The sequence below is a fragment of the Anguilla anguilla genome, chromosome 5 (assembly GCF_013347855.1).
Source record: "Anguilla anguilla isolate fAngAng1 chromosome 5, fAngAng1.pri, whole genome shotgun sequence".
Classification (NCBI taxonomy): Eukaryota; Metazoa; Chordata; class Actinopteri; order Anguilliformes; family Anguillidae; genus Anguilla; species Anguilla anguilla.
This window is the reverse complement of record NC_049205.1, coordinates 14855949-14879180: the sequence shown is the minus strand read 5'-3', so window position 1 is coordinate 14879180 and position 23232 is coordinate 14855949. Positions and strand designations below refer to the sequence as shown.

At 46.6% G+C, this 23232-nt stretch overlaps 1 protein-coding gene across 4 annotated transcripts in view; it reads left to right on the top strand.

Moving 5' to 3' along the window:
* The window catches only part of LOC118226748 (phospholipid-transporting ATPase IA), a 124560-nt gene that overhangs the window by 2135 nt on the left and 99193 nt on the right, over positions 1–23232 (top strand). For all 4 annotated transcript variants that reach the window (XM_035416588.1, XM_035416585.1, XM_035416589.1 and 1 more), the window contains exon 2: positions 19478–19592. In XM_035416588.1, the coding sequence (XP_035272479.1) occupies positions 19478–19592 (115 nt within the window). The remainder of the gene's footprint in view (positions 1–19477; positions 19593–23232) is intronic.

Sequence of the window (23232 nt, the reverse complement as noted above, 5' to 3'; positions counted from 1 at the left end):
GTTGTTCTATCTTTGCAATTTAGATTATTGTATGAGCGTATAATTCTTGTACTTAATTAGCCTGTATAATTGTACATGAATGGTTTCTCGCTACAGTGAACTGTTAATAATTATAGACCTATAATTATTACCTTCTGAAGCATGTGCCATGAAGTCAGGGTGGCTTGGCAGTTTGCTATTGTCTTTCTTCTTGTGACGTGTGCGTGTGTGTGTAGGTGTGTGTGTGTGTCTGTGTGTGTGTTCTTTTATTGAGAAAACAGTGCGTAAAGCAGAATATGTGTGTGCTTCCCGTGCCACTGGAGGTTGTGCTTAAAAGAAGGCTTCAAAAAGACCACACGCACAAAAAAAAATCTACTTACAGTCAGTGACACTGTAGGCTCATTATGCAGTGTATATTGAGTTGTGTAGCTTCTTTCATAGACTAAAGACGAGAAATAGCCTAATCTTACAGCTGTAAAAAAGGGTCATGAATAATTGTCAACACACACACACACACACACAAATGCATACATGTATGCGTACACACGTAGTAGGATTGTTTTTATTCATCGCAAAGTGCAGAAGTATATGCTCTTTCCTCTTGTATCTGGCTCCTGCAGCCCCGCCCCCTGCGGGAAGTATCCTGTTTTTCAGTGCAAGCACTTCTGAGAGCATGGGAATCGATCAGGCTGTTTGTCTGAGGAGCCCGTGACCTCTATCAGCCAGCCACTCCAGCTGCGAGATGTTATGTCTTGCTGCTTTGCTGAATTCGAAATGCCCCTCCCTCCCAGCCCACTCGGTTAATAAGCACCAATGGCAGCCATCTGTGCAAGCCCTGCAGACTAACGCTGACTCCGCCCCCTCATTTTGCTGCACTATGTAGGCTACCTGCTGCCTGCTTTGGAACCACTTTGGAAATGCATTGTCAGGCTAAAGAGATTTCAGAGGGATACTAGGACGGATTGGTCAGATTTCAGCACCATGTAAATCTGTCTTAAGGGCCCACTGGCTTGGTGCTTGGTTTGTCTCATCAACCGTTCTCCCTGGGTTTCATTATCCGATAAGCTAATTGCTGACTTTCTAAACAACAGATTTCAAGTACCAATGAGACAAACAATGATTGTAATAATAGCGCAAGCTAATGATAATTGAACGAATTGAATGATAATTGCAAGCTTAAACCACCTATCAGTTTCCAGACAACAGTCTTTCTGTGCTACTGAAGAATGTGTATAGCCAAACAAATAGGCTATTTCTGCTTTATACAGCCATAAATATCCGGGAAGCTCAGACAAACTGGTGTAGGAAGAGTTGTGTTATCAGAGACTAGGGACACTACAGTTTGTATGAAAGTAGGGAATTAATGTGTGTGTTGTTATTTATCCGAATTCCTGATTTAAAATGGCTTATAAATAGAACGCATGAAGGTAATCCCCACTAGACTTGTTCTTTCATGGAAGACAGGGCTGAAAGTCCAAGTGAATGTACATTTTTTTTGCTTGCAGTGTCTTTTTCTGAAAGGTCAGTAGACTGCTTGAATATTTTTACCCCCTAGTGTGGAATACCCAATCATATTTTAATCCATGATAATTACCACAGCCTCCTCTATCCATTTGGGAGACAAGCCTGTGCCCTCCTCCATAGTGCTGGACAGCGAATGTTTGTTATCACACCGCTTTTAACAAGTCAGGATTGCACAGACGTGAATCGGAGGAAGACCTTTCACGTGCAGTTTAACAGGTGGACTTGCAGCCCAATCATGCTGGAGTACTGGGACCCTGCCCTCCCTGGGTGACAGTACATTGAATTGTCCATCGCTCTACTGGTCTACTGGATGCAGTCAGCACTGGTTCGGTCGGGATTTGTTTGGAGACTGTGGGGCCCATCCATGCACTAGACCAGCGCCCTAACTGGCCAATCCACCCACATCCCTTGTAGACTACTGTCTTGACCAAACCAAAGAGTTTTCAGATTAATGATGTGAAGCAATAGCATTAAAATGGGATTTAGTCATTATCTTTAAAACATTTTTGTTCTCTTCTGTTTAAACTGTGCCACTGACTGGCTGAGAGCAGCAGACCTGTGCTGTGATTGGCAGGGAGCCCCCGTGCAGTGTCTCCCTGATTTGTGCATGCCTGGTGCGCACCGGCTCCATGACTCATACTGTTTCTCTTTGCATCCTCCTCAGCTTGGCTGGTTCTGTGCAGTAAGAAAGGGGGGTGGGGGGGGGGGTGATGGTGTGGGGTGTGGGTTGCCTGGCGTGCTTTGCTCCCCTCCTTATGAGCCACGTACACTGAACTTGATCTGTGGTCACAACACACACACACACAGACGCACACGCACACAGATACACACGTTCACGGTAAGAGGCCACGGCGGCCATAGCACAGGGGAACTGAAAACCGGCCATTATTAGGAAATATGATCTCAGGGCCGCCGCAGGTCTTATTTCACCTGGTCAACAAGCGACCCGGCTTCGAAGCCACGATGGATGACAGCATCACGCGGCCCAATTGCCTAACGTACTTTCATCTGCCAGTGAGTGTATTCTACTTCATGAATGTGTCCAAATGGGAGTCTAATACCAGGGAGGAAAAAAGGGTCAATTACTGATGGTGCTGTCATGTCCTTGGTTCAAACAAAAACAGTTCTGCAAAAATCTGGATCGATGTACGTGTTTATTAGTCTACTTTTGTCAGATGAAGTTACAGCGTGGGTTCGGACCTCTTCCCAGAGCACAGCAGCCACGGAAGCTGAAGTTTTTTTTTTTGCCGTGCTTTTATTGCTGTTATTTGTTGTATCTGTGCTGACCTGTCAAGGACAGTCTTTCAGTCAGTAAAGGAGGACTCATCTTTACTTAGTGTCTCCCCAGGTTCACCTCCGTGTAGGAGGCAAGCCGGCTGTCAGATATGACGGGTTGCCAGCAGGGGTGCCTGCTCTGCAGTTCAACTCCCAGTGATCACATAAAACACAGTTCTCTTTTTCTTTTCTTATTCTTGTCTTTTGTACACATTAGGCCCAATTCCTGTTTTATAACCACACCTATGAAATCACATTTGGTCAGATTAAGATGTAAGTGCAGAAGGCTCGGTGCTGATGACTTTGTTGCTGCAGGCATTTATGAGCATTAGCAGAGGGAGTTTGGGAGCACATGGCAAACCGAGACCTTGTGAGGGGACATAATGTGGCGTACGTCAAAGTTAAGAGGAAAGTCTTCCCCTGTCAGCTGTGCCCATACATTATCGACGGGACCTGAGAGCAGTGAATTTGGACCTTGGCCATTAGGGAGCTAAATCCCGGCGTGGGTGCAAATCTTTTAGTAAACGGAATAATCTGAGAGGAGGCAGATGACCAGATGGGCATGTGTAGAGTCATAATCCTATGAAAATTCAGTACACCGCAAGCTGAAATGTGTTGAGATGGCAGGCCATCAAACGTGACGCTATGTTTGTTTGTGTTCATTTGCGTGTGCGTGTGCGCTTGTGCGTGTGTGTGTTGTAGAGGAACTGGGTCGAAGCGTCTTGCTACATTATGGTTCATATGATAAATATGTTAATTATAAAACTTACGCATAATCGTGCATGTTTAAAAGTGCTTTTCCTCATGCATCCCTACCCCCACATCACAGTGCCGCTGTTGCTGTTAATAGCCACTCTACTTATCTGCTCTACACTCATCCTGGCCGGAGACGACCCTGAGGAATCCACATCCCTCCGTCCGAAAGGCTTTTAGCATCTCGCGCTAGCGCCGTAAAGGGACCGAGGTTGACACTTTTGCCGCTCCATGTATAGGGCCAGGGGAAAAAAACGTTAGCAGTTTTCCAGCGCAGAAAGGAGACTGGAGCGTGGAAGCAATCGACGTGGGAAGTCCTCTTTCAGGTGCATCCCGTCGTGCCTTTTGAGAGGACCAGCAGCAGGCCGCGGGAGGCCACCTGCTTCGTCCGCAGGAGCCACAGGTGAGCCCCAGGCCGATTACTTTTGCTTGCGCCCGTCTCCTGCCTCTCCCGCAGCTGGGAATTGGGCCTGCTGGGCCGTTCTAGTAATTCCACCTTCACTGACTGCGTGTAGAGGTAAGCTTTAAGCCCGCTCTGTTCATTCACGGGAGTTTCACATCTAGACACGAGGCTTAATGGGTGTGTGAAATACAGTCGCCTTGCCATTCGATTCGGTAACAGTAGGAGTGGGGCAGCGAATCGTGTGTGAAGCAAAGAAGTATGTTTACAAGTAAGGGGCCATCTTTGCTTTGTTCCAATCTTCTGTGAGAGGAAGCACACAGTCACGGATATTTCTGTCTGTCCAAGCACCTGGATCAAGGCAAGTCATGCCAAAGCCCGTTGGTGGTAACCACTTCAGAGTGAAGCCATTAGAGGACTGGGTCTCTCTCACTCTCACTCTCACTCTCACTCACTTGCACTCTCACTCTCTGTCTCTTTCTTGTGTGTCCTCTGATGTTTTTTCACCAGAATTTTTTTTAAATACATAAAAGTACTAATTCACTCTGAATAAGGGCGTCTATTAAATTAATGTCATTTAATATGATGTCATTGTACCGCACCATTGTCTCACTGAATGAACATGGTACTATGCTGTTTGCAAGTCTAAGGAACACTTTTAACAGCTAATATATTGTCTTTAGTTCAGCTGATTTCATAAGTATTAATCTCACTTGGATGAGGAGAGAAAGTGTCAAACTGATAGAGATGGAAAGTTCTTAAAAGTTTCCTAGGATGAACAGGGAAGGACGCATATTTGTACGTCTAAAGTTTTAATAGTCAGCAGCTAATGTATTGTCTTTAGTTCAGCTAGCTTCATAAGTATTAATCTCACTTCTACAAGGACAAAATGTTTCGAACTGATAGAGATGGAAAATTATTAAAACTTCCTATAGATGGAAGGTTTTCTAGGATAAACAGAGAAGGCCACTGACTTTAAAAATGTAAAATAAAAAAATCATGAAAAGATAACAAAGGTGCCTTTGCTTTTTACATAAAACAAGTGCTATCAGCCTCTGTGGCTAGTTCTACAAGATTGGCAGCTATCAATCACGGGAGTTTAACAAAATGCAGCAAACGTAGCGTCAACATTATTTCCTTGCTGAATCTCTTTGGGCTTAAAGACAGTCCCGCATCGTTGAGAAACACGTCGGCGCGGAGCAAGATCTCAAACCGGCCCTCCCTCTCTCACAACAGTGCAGCAGGGAGCCGTGGCACTGCCAGAGGTTGCCATGGCGACGGTGAGAGAGGCTTAGAACTCTGGATTGAAATAAAGAAGAAGTGACAAAGCATTCACTCGAAATGAGGATGGGTTTTATTTGAGGGAGAAATTTCAAGGGGGTTGGGTAGGGGTGGGGGGAAGGGACAGCTTCAATCTGTGAATTTGCTGGAGAGGGTAGCCAAAGTTTTAATCTTTGTTACCAGAGATATTCTTACAGTGTATTGAGTTGGAATATATTAAATTTCTTTTGTGCTTCTTTAATTTTTCATAAGTCAATAAGAGGTTTTTCTGGATTTACTTGTATTCCAGAACTAGCTGACCCAAGTTAATAACTTGTAATCTGCTAATCTGACTGTGTTTATGTTGCATGATACTTAAAAAAAGGGGAAAAAAAGATTACTGCAGATGAGGACATAGAGTTAAAAAAAACTATTGATCGTACTATCGATCCTGTGTAAGTATGTCGGTGTTTTCAGAAAGGGACTGTGTATACTTTTAATCTCCTCGTTAAACTGTGAGTAACTGGTGTTTACTCAGTGGGAGCTGTTATCTGCTCTATTTCCATCCTCTGCCTTTTATGTAAAGATCCCTCATCATCCGGGCTTCCCCTATAAGCCCACACAGGTCCCCCCTCCTTCTGGTCTTTAGTTAGACTAATCCTCTAATGTTGTCACCCTGGGTCAGGACATCCCCGTTCAGCGGCAGGTGGGGGGGGGGGGGGCACCGTTGCTGTCGTCTCAGCCTGGGTTTCGACGGTGCAGCCGCAGTCCGGGATAGGTTAAGCTTTCCCTCCTGAGGTAGACAGAAACAGGAGGAGATTATCTCCTGCGATTGCAGCCTCCAGCCCATGCTACTTTCGCTGCAGAGGGATGGATGCTGGGAAGGGGGGTCCTCCAGTTTTGCTGACTAGTGGGGTTCTCTCTTTCACACACACACACACACACGCGCACAAACACATACTGTAATATACATAAAACTTGTTCTGTTTTTTTCCCTCCTACCCACCCCCCCTTTGTTTCAGCTCATTCAAGAAACAGCTTTGTCTGTAGCTTTTTGCACAAATCATTTGAAAACGGTAGGCCTATATGTGAGATAAATTTTGAGACCCTTAGTGTAGCTGTAAAAAATCAATGTGAAAGAGGAGTTAAAAAGTATTTTCAGCCAGAAGGCATAGGCCCCTCGATAGCAACGCTAGTTCATGTTAGCATTACATGGACTGGAGCCTCAAGTGCTTAGCCTCAGAAGTCTGTGAGATCTCATAACTGAATAGCTCAAATGAGAGCGGGTGTACACTCAGGCCGGACGGTGCGCAGCGCAACATCCATTTTTCTTCCAAATTACATTTCCTATGCAAGAGATCATCGATCTACATAAGGGTCCATTTCTTAAACCTTTAAGAGAATACCTTTCATTATGCCTCCTACCACCTGATGTATGCCCGTAGCACTTTGCCACTCACGTTTAATAAAAAGGTTTCGTGGCTGCTTGCCGTTGCACGTGCTCGTTTTGCCTTAGTGATTTAGCGGAGCGAAATGCATCCGGCGCATTTAATCTGGGGCTCTGCGACCGCTGACTGAACGCGGCATTAAATGCGCCGTCCGTGGAAAGTCGCGTCGGGAGCAGTCCCTTTCAGGGCTGGCGCTGACATGGCGATCCATTTAAAAAAACGTGTAGCTGTCTGCCTATGAGGTGATCTGCTGTCTTTCTGTCAGTGGAGATATGTAATGACCTTTAATATTTTCCCTTTAAAATGAACTGTAGTTAGGAATATGCCCACATAACATTTTGCCAGTTTGCATTCAGGAATACGTTCTATAAGACGTTATCTGTGCTGAGTGACTTACGCGTCACAACAGGCTGCGCATTATGTGTTTTTTTTTCCCGTCCTCGCCAACGTTCTCTACAAAAACACTTTTCTTCTCCTCATCTATTTCTGTGTATTGACAACCCGCACCCTCGTTTGTGTTAAGGAGGTGTTATTAAATTTGACAGGCCTCTCCTCGTCCTTTGCGGCAGGCTGGGGGGAAACTGCCAAATCTGCAGAGGTGCTTTGGCAGCCCGCATCCTCCCTCCGTCCCACGCACTGCGCACTCCCTTAGCCGAAATTTCTGTGAAACACGGTGCAGAGCACCCGCCGTGGCGCTCTGGATCTGCATCTGGTCCGGGTACGGGGTCCACTGCCAGCCCGGATGTTTACAAATGTAGCGTAGCGACACTTCTGCCAGCTGTTAAAGATTGACGACAGTGACACGAAGCCTTGAGTTTTTGTAGTGTACCGTTATGCTCAACTAGCAAATTAAAACCACTGTATTTGACAGCACAGGAATGATAAATCTATTAACGTAACATTTAACAGAAGAAAAATAACACTAAAGTTTCCTGGCTAGCCAGTTTTGATCAATACAAACAAATTAAAATACTGTGTAAATTATTCCTCTATTTTACAAGAATACTTTGTGACGTCAAGTTGGCAAGGTGCAAGCAACCAACTTGATGTCACGTTAACGAAAGGAAAAACATGTTTAAAAATAAGCAAGAAAGCTCCAAACTACTGTTTTAATTTTGTATTTGTGCATAATGATATGCTATGAAAGATTGATTATTGAAAGCAAATAGAAATATTTGCTTTGCGCCATGTTGTCAAGCATTGTTAACAGCTGGCGGACGTGTTGCCCCAAGCCTGTTCCTCAAACACCTTCACTAGCAGATTTCCTGTGGGAAACACTGCATTATTTTTTATTGTGCCACATTGTGTTGCTGGCTTGTTTATTTCAGTGTTCTGGCTCTATTGGGTTTGGGCTTATAAATTGGGAAGAGCTTGTCAGGGTGGTTCGGGTTGGGCCATAAAGACGTCAGGCTTAGGGGAGCTCAGGACTCATTTCTTACCCGATGTACAGACCGATGTAGCAGACACGCCCCGCTCACTCACCCTGCACACCTACCTATTGCTGTTACACCGCCAGGCAAACACAGTTCCACGCAATATCTGGCGATTCTAGACTCCTTCGCATCTCTGGACCATATTTTCCCCTTTCCACACTCCCCCTCTGTCATTTGCTTCCCCTGTTTGTTTTTTCAACAGTTGGGATAATACACAAGAAATGTGTATATAACTTAGTCTCAGGCCAGGTCAGTCTTCAGTTTTGCTTTCAGTCTGAGTCCAATGGCTTGGCCTGCCTCTCCCAGCAGTCTTAAAGAGATGAGAGAAATGTAAGTAGAACACGCAGAGCTGCATGGAGAGAGGGTCCTATTTCTTCCCCCCCCCCCCAGTGGATGTGTGGGAGGGGCCAGTCACGACCGAACGCTGTGCGGCCGGCAGCGGCGCCGCGAAGACAACGCCGACGTCCACGCAGTCGTAGGAAGCGAGAAACACGGGGTGGCCTGCGAAACGAGCCGCGCGCGATCTGAAACCGAGCCGGAGCTTCAGTCACCTGATCGCCGCGTGTCTTCGGAGATACGTACAGAAGCCGTGGAAGGGATATTTCCACTGGGAAACGCTCGCAATGCAGTGCCAGTATATTGAGATAGAACGACTGTATCTTGACATATAAATTGTATTCTGTTTATTTTTTGTTCGTATATTGTGACACTTCACAATATGATGATATGTTGGCCGACATATCGACTTTTAGAAATTGTAATTGTTTTTCAAAAACAAAAAAAAATAGTGAAATTTGTGTATCACATTTTTTTTTCTTTTGTCCACATATTTGCATTATATTGCACCATGCTTTGTTTCTGTGAGAGAGGGGCCTTCATCCCTGGCTAAACCACCAGGATAATGGAGATCTCCTCCAGGTTAATGTTGTGTTCATTTAAAGTGACTGGGCTTAGAGAAGCACTAAATGTTAATGCTTTTAGTATACACACAGGGACCGTTCCTTAAGGGTGGGAGAAAAAAATCCATTTCCAGCTAACAAGGTTTCCCTGCTTTACAATGACCTACTGGTTGTTGTTTGATTAATGCCAGTGCAGTTGCTGTCTGCGACTCAAGTTACTTTTTTGTCATTTTGTCATGTTTGTCATTGTACTTTAAGCTGTGCGAGTCGCTCGAGTCCGATGGAAATGACATTTAGCTGCTTTGTGTCTTTGTAATGAAGTGTATGTGGGATGGGAGGGGGGAGGCGGGGACGGTGCGCTGTTAGCTTCAGTCCATTAAACGCACGCTTTGTGGAGATTAGCAGGTGGTGCTCGATCTTTTCATGGAGAAACCACCGGTGCCTTTCAGTGTCGATGTGGCGGATCATCTGCACTGAGGAAGGGGCATGCATGCAGACACACCTGTGTACGCACGCGTGCACACACACAAACGCACACACACCTGTGCATATACACAGAGGCACACCTGCACACACACACCTGTGCACACACACAGAGGCACACCTGCACGCACGCACGCACACACACACACTCTGTTCCACTCTGCGAACTCATTCGGTTTGAGTTGGCGCATCAATCACGTCTGTAGCCGCGAGGGCTGGCTGTCCATCACCGCGTTACCGCTGCTTGCAGAATGCGCGCGGCTCTAATTAATTTGGCCAGTCATTCTTCCTAATTTGTTTAGGGGTGGCTGAATTAGGCGGAGTGGTCCATTTGCAGATTTATTATTTAGCTTATTTGCTAATGGCTCTTGATATACACCCGCAGAACCGAAGAGGTTCGCTTCGGGAAGCGAAGAGACAGCCGGGGCTAATTTCGTTTTTTTTTTTTACTCAGGACCTTTAGATCATGTGTCGGTTTCCATGGCGACCCCTTAAACTTCAGCTCGGCTTCAGCGGGAGCTCGATCCCAGCTCACGCATGTGTCGTCCCGCCAAGCGGCGCGTTTTCTCTCCGCCCTCCCTTCCAAATTCTGTTACAGGCGTCGGCTGTATAGAATGCATCTGGACATCAGGCTCTAAAATAAACCAAAAAAAACACGAATAAACAAGAAGACAGAGTAGGTCGGAAGCCGTGGAAACTCCCCCCTCAAAATCTCCCCCCTTGTTCCACGGAGAGGGCGTTCCTGCAGGCTCTCCTGGGTCCTTCTTGTCTCCGAGGGCAGCGGTTTGGGCGGGGTCGAGGACGGTCGATCCATACGAGGAGGTAATTATCGTTCTGAGGTTTCATAATTGAATTTTAATGAGCGTTTTGGTTCCAGAGCTAAAGCATTAGCAAGTGTACAGGGCCCTGATGTGACCCGTGACTGCATTACGCCGCCAGCAGCCCCACCTACACCACCCTCCTCCACCTCCTCTCTCTGGGATTTCTGTACACACATTGTTTACAGAATACAAGATCCCAGACCTGTTTGCTTTCCTCGTCAACATCTCTCCTATTAAAGCTTCTATATAGCCAAACTATTCATTTATATCTGGGGTTGACATCAGAAGTACCGTAACTGTAAATGCACACTGTTACGGTCTGCATTCCAAGCCTGCCTAGTTCCCTTCCTACTGACTGCAGCCGCTCCCATATTCTGAGATTTTTACTTAAAAAAATAAAAATAAAAAATCCCCTGCCCGTATTCCTTATGTCCTGGTGCTGCGCCTGTCTTCCCTCCTCCTTCCGGCCTCTGCAATGCCCTGGCACACCGCAACATTCTTTCCCACAATGCACTGCTGCCGAACACCAGCTAAGCATCATCATAGAGCGATGGGGGAAACACCTAGCCCAACCCCACCACCCTGCCCCCTCCCTCTGCAGTGCCGGGCTAGCCGTTGTGTAATGTGCCCCCCCCCCCAGCTTGGGGAGGCTGAACTTGAGTAACCCTGCCCCTCCCATCCTGTTCCTTGCTATGACGGTGAGGCTGGTGGGGATGGGCTATTTTTATCCCAAATCTCACCACTGAAGCCGGCGAGAGGTAGCGGGCAGCGCCCCTGCTCTAAACCGAGGCGCAAACGATAAACAAGCACCGGCACCCCGCTCCCGAAATTCCCCGGGATGGTGTGACGCAGTCGGGCGGGAGCGATACAGGAGGGGGGAGGCTGGATCGAGGCGGAGGAGGCGTGACACGAGTTCCACTCCGTTTCCCCGCATTCATATGGGAGACGGGAGGGAGACGGGGGGTGGGGAGAGGAGGGGGCGGGGCATATCGCAGGCGAGCAGGGAATTGCCGAACGACATCTCCGATTACAGGGTTTTATGACGCTGCTAGTTTTCAGTTCCCTTCTCTTTTTTTTACTGCGGTCGACTGGAAAGCGTTCGTCACGGTTCCTATCACTGCGGTTCCCGATAGCCACGCGCTTTCTTCTAAACGTTCAGTCACAGTCGCGGGGTTCCAGTTACAGCCGATGACTGATCCTGTACCGTCCCTCTGACCGTTGCAGATGGCGGTAAGGGAAGCGGAGTGACTTCTATAGGAGGGTCCGCGGGGGCGGGGCCATGGCACACCGACGACGGGTTGCAGGTGCGGCCGTCTTCGCCCGCCATGGCGATCGGCTTTCAGCACGGGTCTGGCAAACGTGTCACATCAACCGCACAAACAATCGTAACTGAAACACCCTGCCCTCCCCCCCCCCCCCCCCCCCCCCCCCCCAAAAGCCTTGTCTTTGTGCCCATTTTATGGTCCAGAACCCCCCCCCACCCACTGGTCGTTGTTGAGCGCCGTTCGTCAGACCTGCTCACGTACCGCGCTGATCCTTCGGCCGCTATTCCGCGCGAGGCTCTCTGCTGTGAGATCTGGCAGCAACCCCTCTCCTCTCCGGGTTTGGAGTGGGGCCCTCGAACCTGGGTGCCGACGCGCTAGCCTTCGGTACGCCCCATCTGTGACACCGCTGGAGTGCTCTCCAAAACCAGATTAAAGTCTCTTTCTGGGAATGACATCCTCTCTAGATGGGCCCCGCTTCTGGGCGCGTTGCTGTGGTGTAACGCTGGTCACGGCTGTGCATTTTTCACATGGAACGTGTCGCTAGTGCGCAATGTTTTTGTCTCGCACATTAGGCTGCGTGGGAGTACGAACGGGAGGTGTTTTGAGACTCAGTTTCTGATCATTGCACTCTAATGCTATTTTCAACATTGCATTTCATACACGGCTGCAGTAACATCTGCCAAAATCTGGTCTAATTCTCGGTGCAAATCAGTGCCAGTTATTCTACTGCATGTAACAGGTCTCTTTAATTTTAACATTGAACATAAACAGTGTGCCTCAAATGTGTTTCAAACAGGATTTTTTGATGTGGAACTCCGATACATTGGTCATGTGTACTATTTGTTTTTATACACTCAGAATATCATCAGAAATCATTATGAGTGGATTACATTTCAGTTCATGATCTAAGATTGAAATTATTTAATAGAGTCAGAAATCTTTCAGGGTCGGGTGTGCCACCCCTGAACTAGAGCAATCAGAGCCACGTGTGTGTTGCGTACACTGAAGCAGCAGCGATTCACTGGCTTGCTGAGTGTGGTTGAAGCATTGTCGCAGTTCACTAGAATGATTAAATGCTAACGATATGGTAAGCGGTGTGAAATATTCAGCACAGTCCAGTAGTTTTGTGACAGGATGTCCTACTTCAGTTACCATCCGGAGAGTCCTGTGAGCCGTGTCCTTGTTTCGTTGGCCCGAGAACAAAAAGAGTTCTCGCTAGCTGCGTTTCCAAGCACCCCGAATGTGCGGAGCGAGCTTCAAAGCCGTTCATTTTAGCAGGGTTTTGATGTCGACCCCGCAGAAAAACACTATCTGTGACGTGCTGCTGTCTCCTCCTTTCAGCCATGTTTAAATTCAGAGTGGGGAGACGTATTCATGGCGAGTTTATCGCTTTGGGATTTCCGCCCCCTAAACTAGAGGAGAAATCAGCATGTCAAGTGGAATTAGCCAATCAAAGAGACCCACAAGGCAGCATGGGTCTGTATCCCTTTCAAGTGCCATGCATATTTTTAATGGGACGTGCTGTATGAGAGGGATGATTAAGTATATGAGGTCTGCCAGCTGGTTCATGCAGGCATTGAGCTGCATAGCGTACGTCGCTGCATTAATGCATGTTTAGTGTGTTTGTCAGTATGTGTGTAGCGACTCATAATGTAATAATGGTACATAATGTAATGACTACATAAAATGTAATTTAAAAAGTGATAAAAACTCATAATGTAATAATCTTCCTATAATGTAATAAAAACGTGCGCATGGCGTAATAATTTGGGTAACTTGGGTTGCTAATCCTGGTGGTGGACAGCCAAGAGGAGCATAGCTTTTTGTGTGTAATGTGTTTACGTAACATTATACGTAAAAAGTTATCCACTCAAAATTTTATTGTAGGCAGATTATTGCATTATAATTTTATTACATTTTTATTACAGTATATGCAATTACATTATGCTCAGTTATTACATTATAATTATGCTAAAAAGGTGTTAGTTGTGTTGCAGGTTGTAAGGTAGCTGTAACAGTCATGCATTGCCATCATATTGGATGTAACAAATGGCCAGTATCTGTAATAGCTATCCATCCATGCTATACACAGTGCCAGTCCATAAACCATGTTATCGCTGTATTTTGCATCTGTGTATTATTTTGGGAGCTCCTCTGGGAACATTTGAAGTTTCTGATGTCATACCAGCATTGCCTGGCATCAGCTCTTTCTGGATCCAGATCTTAAATCTGCTACTTCACACATAAGTTTGTGTTCTACATGACGTTTTTGAAATGTTCAGGCGGTTTTAAGTTGTTTTCTTTCCTCATTATCAAGGTTTTCATTTGCTAGTCATGAACACTTACATAGCACCCTCTCTGATTAGTTCATTTTAATCATGTGGTTACACATTTTTAGATTTTTAAGCTTGACTGCCTTGCATTTAAACAGATCGGACTATGCAATCCGATGGACCGTATTCTGCAGACTGACACCTGTCAGAGACACACTGCTGCACATCTAAGCAGACAGGCTGGAGAGTCTGTGTCAGTCATTCACCAGCGGTAACTTATTAAAAGGCTTGTTAATGTGAAGTGACCGGATGTGTCTCAGGGTGACATCCGGAACTATTTTGTTGGATTTTGTCTGCACTCAACATTGTTAGTGGAAAGGATTTAGGCTAATACCGGAGAGGTAGGTAAGCTTATCCACAGCAACAAAACTGAGTGGTTCCTTTAATAAACCAAGAGTTCGCACCACAAAGAACGAGTGTTTCTCACTCCCACTGAAGAAACTGCAGGCCAAGGCCAGTCCTGCAGTCATCCGACAGCTATTGTATGGAAGGCAAAGTAATTACCACTCATGATTTCTATTAAGGTTTTTGGTTTCCGGAGACTCAGTGCGATGTAATCTTTGGGGCATCCTGGCATCATTTTAATAAAGGTGGCTCAGTACACTTTGAACAGAATATGCTGTTACTATATTAATCTAACGCTTAAGACAATGACTTGGCTCATATTTTATATTAATAAATTAGTTTGCTGCCAGTGATTTAAGATTCGTCTTCTAGCCTTCCATAATTATGACACGGGAAACATGCTGTCAAGTAGGTTAGATTTTCCTTATCTCTTTTGGTACACAACCTAGGCTACATGGCTATCATATTTTGGCAGTCTATTTTGTGATTTGTGTTTGATCTAAGTACTTATTTGATTTGAGTACAGTCGCTATTAATCATTATTTCAGTTGTATTCATTTTCCTGTTCTTAAATATAGGCCATAAATAAAATGAGGTCATACAGACAATCGCAATTGGTAGATTGCTAAAATTACATTTGCTCACAAAGCAATCCACAGTCACAGTTGGACATAATGTGGTTGATGGGTCATAGAACACAGATCAACCGTCCACACTGTGACTGACAAAATGACAAAGTGCACATGTATGTGCATGTATATAAAATATGAAGGAAGTACGTAGGCTGCATGTATTGAAGCTAATGGTGAACATGCATTCGTATTCCTGGTAACATGTGCAGTGTGATCAGGTGGCGTGACCTTATTTCAATGGCTTGTTTTCCGTAGCGATGCACTTGACATCCAGCCAAAGTTCTCCTTTTTCCATCCCTCTGTAAACTTGACACCAGTGTTGATGAGAAAGTGAAGAGTTCACTGCGGGTGCAGGACAGGTCTGAGACTGACAGGCCTTCATTTTAAGTGGCAGTAATTATTCCCACCACAGGATTGCTTTCCTGTGGAAACGAGAGACGCAAGAGTGAGGTTCCATGAACGCCATAATGGGAACGCCCATAATCACTCACGGACTTGATTGGACCAATCGAGACTGCTCTGACATATGATCAGTGTACCCAGTTTTGGTTTCATGAAGGCTTCCACCACCAGAGGAACCTTTGATAATAGTTGCTCCACTTCCGCAAAGTCATGTGCTCTACTTTTGTGTACACTAGACTGAAGACACCAGGTGTGAGACAACTGCCAAACACAGACTTTTCAGATTTTTCTGTCTTCAACCTCACAGGATAAAATTGTCAGGGGTTTCCTCGTCTTGAGTGCCAGTCTTGTACTGTTTTGCTACAGGCCTGGGAGAAGCAGCGCAGGTCAGAGCGGTAAACCGGGGTTTTTTTGCATACGCGAACTATGAGATGCTGGTTGAATAGTGAGATTTGTGTTTGTGTTACACTTTCACAAACCTTCCTCTGAGAACCTGTCCGGTGTCTAAACTGGCATGTCTCTGGTGGTTTTACTGAGGCTACTGAAAGTGCTGTTCTCAGCCAGTAAGGTGAGAGTGTCTTGAGATCTTTCAAGAAGTGACCATCTGGGTTTAAAGTCAGGGATTTGCCATATGCAGCTGACGGTGCCTTTAATCTCATTCTGAGTTGTCCTGGCCCTACAGGAATGGTTGCCGTAGTGCCCTGGGGTGGATTTAATATGTTATCAACCCTAGGAGTACAGAAATGCTACTCACTGAGCAGTGAAGCTTGTACATTGTCCCCAACTGTAGGTGGTTCAGAATGCTGGTTCTTAAGAGTCTGCCACTTAAAAAAGCACAAATGCCAAAATGGCCTATAAATAGTTTATGCGCTGTGCCTTTGTTCCTGTACCGAGTTTGAAAATCAAATCGCCTATTATCACAAGCATTTACATGCTGACCTACAGTAATGAAACAAAGTCAGGGTCACGCCCCCTGTTTGAGCTAGTCTGTAGCTTACGGTCTCTTCTTTCTCTTACCAGACAGCCTCAGGGCCAAAAACGTCAACTAGCTTCATGCAGCGGTGTCAGGACAAATATTGATGTGCTGTGCTCGACTCAAACAAAACCGTGCTTTACCTTTTACCCACCCAGAGACAGAGGCACAAAATGGCCGTTTCCCTCTTGATAATCCGTAGGTAACCCAGGAAGGTCACTGACAGGCTTCGGGGAACGACATCGCTCTGGACGTTTATCGTTCACTCTGGCGCGCTCTTAAAGTCTTAGCGTCCTGATGGCGAGTCTTTGCTGGCGAGCTGGCTTTGAGAGGCCTGCTCCCGGCTCCTGCTCACCGCGAAGCCTTCGCCGTAACTTTAGACTGGCCGGACAAGTTGTACAGCGTTAGCCAGAGCACCCTTTGCTTTATGGTCTTGGGAAACGACCGTAGCCTTGCAGGAATGGGAGTGCGGCGTGGTCCGCCGACCGAGCCCATGGCAGCTTCGCTTCGGGCAGCACATCGATTAGCGCGTTAAAGGAAGGAAAGAAGCAGACCGCGCGCGCGGCTCCGCGCTGAATTATTGCCCTGTTGCAGTACTAAAGCCGCGCGGTTCATGAGTAACTCTCTGGCATCCAGACTGCTCTCTTAGGCCACCGTAAATAATGACCTCTGATGTCAGGAGTGGGCGGCTGGGCTGGAATCGATCATTTTATGAGGGCCGGACTAGGTTTACTCATAAGGATTGAAATACTCAGTTTTGTAAAAGCACCATGACTCCATAACGGTCTCGGATCACAGACTGGTCTGACTTTCAGATCGAGGACCATAAAGGTGTGTTTTTCTTTTTCTTTTCTTTTTCTCTTCTTCTCTGCTTATAAGAAACAAGCAAGGAGTTAAACAAACAAAATAGTGACTTAAGGTGGGACTGGGGACAACCCAACTAAATGGCCTTTTAATATTGCACCAATGTTTCTGCCAAATGTATGTAAACATTGTGCGTTGCTCAGGAATACATTGTCAGAGTTCAGGAAATAAGAAAAAGTTGCCATAGAGGTGGTTTTGTATACGTATGCATGCATGCGGGCTTGTGTGTGTGGGCATGCGTGCAAATGTGCTTGTACTAGCAGTGCCCATATGGCCGTGGGCAAAGAACGCACTTGCCCTCATGTTGGCACACTAATTAGATCAGGGCTGTTTGGTAGATTACGCAAGTAGTGGAGTAAACACTGAAATAGGAGAGCCATTGTTCTCCACCCAGACCAGCCCACTAGCACTGAGCGCTCCAGACGGGAGGCTCACACAGACTTAGGCTATCAGGACTTCAGACCGCTGCCCTTCCGGCTCTCTCCCGTCTATTCGCTCCCTCTACCTCCGTCTGCCTCCCTGTCTTCCCCTTCTTCTGCATTTCTACCGGACCTTTCCTCCTCTTTTTCCTCCCCACTCGTGCTCCTCTCTTTCTGGGGTTATCCTTGTTTGGAGAAGCGGGAGGAGAGCGGGGGCTGTGCTGTGTGAGCTGTGCTGTGGGAGCTGTGCTGTGTGAGCTGTGCTGTGGGAGCTGTGCTGTAAGAGCTGTGCTGAGGGAGCTGTGCTGTGGGAGCTGTGCTGTGGGAGCTGTGCTGTGGGAGCTGTGCTGTGTGAGCTGTGCTGTGGGAGCTGTGCTGTGGGAGCTGTGCTGTGTGAGCTGTGCTGAGGGAGCTGTGCTGTGGGAGCTGTGCTGTGGGAGCTGTGCTGTGTGAGCTGTGCTGAGGGAGCTGTGCTGTGGGAGCTGTGCTGTGGGAGCTGTGCTGTGGGAGCTGTGCTGTGTGAGCTGTGCTGTGGGAGCTGTGCTGTGGGAGCTGTGCTGTGTGAGCTGTGCTGAGGGAGCTGTGCTGTGGGAGTTGTGCTGAGGGAGCTGTGCTGAGGGAGCTGTGCTGTGGGAGCTGTGCTGTGGGAGCTGTGCTGTGGGAGCTGTGCTGTGTGAGCTGTGCTGTGGGAGTTGTGCTGAGGGAGCTGTGCTGAGGGAGCTGTGCTGTGGGAGTTGTGCTGAGGGAGCTGTGCTGTGGGAGCTGAGCTGTGCGAGCTGTGCTGTGTGAGCTGTGCTGTGGGAGCTGAGCTGTGGGAGTTGTGCTGAGGGAGCTGTGCTGAGGGAGCTGTGCTGTGGGAGTTGTGCTGAGGGAGCTGTGCTGTGTGAGCTGTGCTGTGTTGGACCTGTGCTGAGGGAGCTGTGCTGAGGGAGATGAGCTCGTCCGTGGGACAGGCCCTCTTCGTCAGCGGGATGGCGGCGTGGAAAAAACGTGACCGCGTAGCCGCCGGTTCCTGCTGCGTCACCGGGCTTGTTGCGGGAGGACGTGATGTAATCGGGGTCGCTCGCTCCCGTCACCGCGGTTTGACGCGTTCGGGAAGCTCCCGGAGGATTTCCTGCGGGGTCAGATCCAGCGGGGATTTCGCTTCAGCAGCGTGTCTCCATGGCGATAATCCCTTCCCAAAGCATGATTCCCTAAGCCACTCTGTCATTCACTATCTCTCTCACTGTGTCTGTCTCTCTCTCTCTCTCACTGTGTCTGTCTCTCTCTCTCTCTCTCTCTTCCTCTGCCTCTCTCTTGTATGCCTCTGCTCTCTCTCTCATTGAAGTGTATGTGGCAACAGTGTGGCTTTAGGACAGTGCTGTGGCGCCAGGGGTCCTTGTCTTATCATTCACAAGTTTGTATCGGGGGGAGGTGATGTCATTTTTGTGCAGAACTTAGCAGAGCTCCGAATAGAACAGTTCACACAGCTCTTGCATGTGTTCCAATTGCAGCTTTTTAATCCGCAAGTCCGCAAGCTCTCCTCAGTCTGCAGTCACAATTATAATCAAATTAAAACGCTGATGACAGTGATGTCATCACGAACGGAGACTCCATTCCCCTCCCCCTTTACCGAGGCCTACAGTACGTGCCAGCACCGCGAATCTCAGGATCTCAGTACATCAGCGAGCCTGACAGGCCAATCCGGGTCATTCGCTTTAGTAAAACAGAATCCCGTACGCTCGGACAGAATACGCTGGGTCTGTTTTTTTTTATGGTGTAACCATGCAGAAAGAAATGATTCTCTGAACAGATGGCGGGAAAGATGCCGTTATCGACCGGAGAAAGGGGGATTGGGTATTGCTCTCAGGCAGCCTGTCGCCCTGCCAGAAATTCCCGAGGCTCAAACCATGCGGCCTGCTGACTAGAGCCCGCTGCTCCTTATTCCGTACTCCTTACACCCCTCCCGCCTGTTTTCTGCCCCCCTCAGGGTATGAGAAGACAGAGGACGCCTCGGAGAAGACCTCTCTGGCCGATCAGGAGGACGCCAGGCTGATCTTCATCAACCAGCCCCAGCTGACCAAGTTCTGCAACAACCGTGTCAGGTAAGGCGACCATTCCAGGTGAGGGCCTGTACTGCCAAGTCAGGCAAAGGCCATGAAGGTCCTGAAGTATCAAATTAAAAGTTTTTTGTTTTTTTTAATGTGCACTGCTTTTAAGACTAATTCAATTCCTAAGAACATGGGAGCATTTGATAAGGAGCAGGCCATTCAATACATCTAGGCTGGCCAGTGAGGTACCACTGGCCCCCGTCCCAACTGTTTTGGCAGCAGCTGCTTGCTGTACAGTTTTGTAGAGCCTAAAGGAGTTGAATAATAAGTGTGGGTTGCCAGGTTTTTGCTGGAGTTCCCCTCAGATGCGTAGAGCACTGCAGAGACCCCCCTGGGCTAGCGGCGCTGGGGTGTTGGCGCATTGCGGTGCTTCACTGCATGACACTCCCCTTGTTCTCCCCATTTCCACACCATCAGCAGAGCTGGGAGGAACAACCCCCCCCCCCCGTTCCCCCACCCTTACATATCCATTGAGGGGGTAGCAAAGTTCACCACACTGCAGCAATTTTGGAAATACAACCCAGAATGTCGCCAGTTCTGTTCTTAGGTTTGATTTTGCCATTGTGTTCTTGGGAGCACACCGCACTGTGTGAATGTGTAACATGACAATTCAGAGCTATGTGGGCTTCACTCTAACCGGGGTTTCCTCTTCACCGAGTTGAAGTTGCCGAAGCTTTATTTTGGCTTATTGTGGTCGTCCACTTGCTGCCTGTGGCAGTTAGGATTCATAAATTTCTTTCATTCATGCTCTGCTGTTATCTCTGTAGCCCTTGCCCCGCCCACCCTGTTTGCTCTGGCAACACTGTGGAGGCATGGCACAGGCAGCTGTCCGGATTGGTTGTTAAGATTCAGGCGTGGTGAAATTTGGAGTGGCTGATTTCAGACTCTGGGGCAGTTAGAGGGACCATATTTTTTATTAGACCATTTAATTTATTGATATTGGTCAGGATGTGAAGGAAATATAACCAAATATGAACTACAGTGTTTTTACAACAAACTTACTGCAACTTTAAACATTAAAGAAATGCAGTTAGGGGGTAGGACTTGGAATTAAATATTTAATGTCTCTCTGCTGAGCTCTACACTATGTTAGCTTTTCTTTCTCAGAAAATAATCCAGTAGGCTACAGTGTCTTTTCTTTCCTGAGGGAAATCATGCTAATAACGATTATGAAAGAATTGTTTACATATGAGGTGTAAAACCCCACAGATTGACTGACTGCATTGGAGAATTTCATTCCTGAGGTGTTATTTAAAGAAACGCTGAGCTGTTTTTACCCCAGCACAGTAGTAAACAATACTAATCATATCATTCCATTTTTAATCAGATAAAAAGCTAAGAATTTTATACAATCTTTTTAATTGTGCGTGACATGATGGCAAAAGATAGAAAAGGCTTCTTTCTTTTTTTTCTTTCCTTTTTTGGATGTCACTGATGGCTTGCTGACAACTCTGCTCCAGATGGCTTGGCTACAGTTTCCAAGCCGTTGTGTAGTTGTTAAGGTTGATAACTGCGGTAAAAGCACAGACCAGCCAAACAAATCTGTCCAGTGGGTAATTCCTGCACGGCTGGCTGTTGACATCAGCTAGATACTTTTTTAATGATCTAATTCTAATGACACGCAGCTGTAAAGAGATGACGTGACTTGCTTGCTGTTGCTCTAGTGATGACCAGGTGATATGTAATGTCAATCTGAAGACCACTGCTGTGTTTGCTGGCTGGTGACAACTGGCAGGTAATGGCTAGCTCATGGTATTCTGAATTAAAGCTTAAACAATATCATTGGTGATATAATGCTATCTTATGGCTAACATTGGCTAGGTGCAGTACACTTGCAACTGATTTCAAACAGTAACTGTCAGAATCATTAGTTGCATTGTAACTATGGATGATCAAAGTACTACATTTAGGGTCTACTACCTTTTCACATGTGTTCTGACTCAATGGCTGGGATGTCTCCCAGGTGTGTGAAATGCATTGGTAGCAGATGATGATGATGATGATGATTATTAGTGATGATGATGAACTGATAACTAATACCGATGTTATTATTATCTCTATGAAGATAATATTGTACTTTTCTCAATGTGTATTGGTCTCTCACAGCTTTCATTGTGTCACGTCTTGTTTTTGCTATAAATTCAAACCTCTGATATGCTGTTGGTATTTTTGTTTCTGTATTGAGTAAATCTAAGCACAGGGACATTATCTGTTTTTTTACATCTATGGTGCTCTGATACGCTTCCTTTTGCCTAGTGTATGACTGAGGTTTCATGCCTGGCCTGAAGAATAACATCAGGAGCGAGAAAAGGCTTCTGGGTCCTGATCCATTTTCCATTTCACATCATATCTGAGTAGAGTACACACTCTAAAAAAAGCATTTAAAAATATTTCAGCTGAATAAGATGCTTTTCTATCCCCGAGTCTTTTGCGCCATCTTAAGCCTTGTACCTTAAGCCTTGTTTCTTGAACAGGGATGAGCCGTTCTGTCAAATCTCAGACACAAACAAGCGTTAAGTGTTCTGGAGATTTATTTTATTTTATTTTTTCGTTTTTGATTTCTGTGAGTTTCTTTATCAGTTTACCAAGTAAACCCATCAGCTCAACCATTCACCGTTTGTTGTGAATGAGCGGAGAACCGTTTTTTCCTTTTTGTGGATTAGAAGGACTTAACGTGTCTGTCTGACAAATCAGAGGGATTGCTTCTGGGTCGTTATGGTCTGCCCTGATTACACTCTCAGTTGAAACGTTAATGGGGGGTCAGAGGAGGTGACGTCCATTTTGAAATCCGCACCACAGAAGCTGACCTCAGACAAGCGGCCAGCCTCCCTCTCTGGGTTTGGTATAGGCTAGTGCTTTGAATGTGAGGTTACTGAGCATTGTAGAGCACACGCTCACAGATACAGAATGCCAACATTCAGACAGATAAACCCAGTCATTTTATTTGCAGTTTGTATTTATTTGAAGTTTAAAAATAAGCTTGTGCTGCTTTATACATCAGTACAGCAAGCACGAAGCTAGGGTGTCCGCCTGCCGGATTTTAAAAGGCCAACTTTTTTTAGCCCACGCTGAAATTTTAATTAGCGTATTCGTTATGAAATTGCGTTCAGCTTGTCGAAGTGAACTATCTTTCCCTGGTCTGCGGGCCACAAACAGAAAATGAAAAGAGCCACTTGCTTAATTGTTATTGAGGGACCGTGAAAGAAGGTCTTTGTCACTCCAAGTGCATTTAGCAAAGTGGGGGGGGGGGGGGCGGGTGAGAACGAAACTGGCAACAAGATTAGATTTTGTGATGTAAAAAGAGAGAGGGATGGAGGGAGGGAGAGATGGGCAAAGAGAGCATGACAATGATGGAGCCAGTGAGAGAAAAATATAGGGGAGGGATTAAGAAGGTAGGAAGAGAGAAATGAATGGGTTAGGGGACAGGAGGTAGAGAGAAAGCAAGCAGGGGAAGAAAGAAAGGTAAGGAAGTGGTGGACATCATTTTGGTCTGCATTCCTCAATGCTGCACACTTCCCTGCTCATGGTTTAGTGCACGAGAACCTCACAAACTGATTGGTCTTGCAGATTATCCACTTAGCTATGGCCGCCTTTGTGCTATGAATTCTTCTAGCGCTTTAGCACAGTGAAGTGT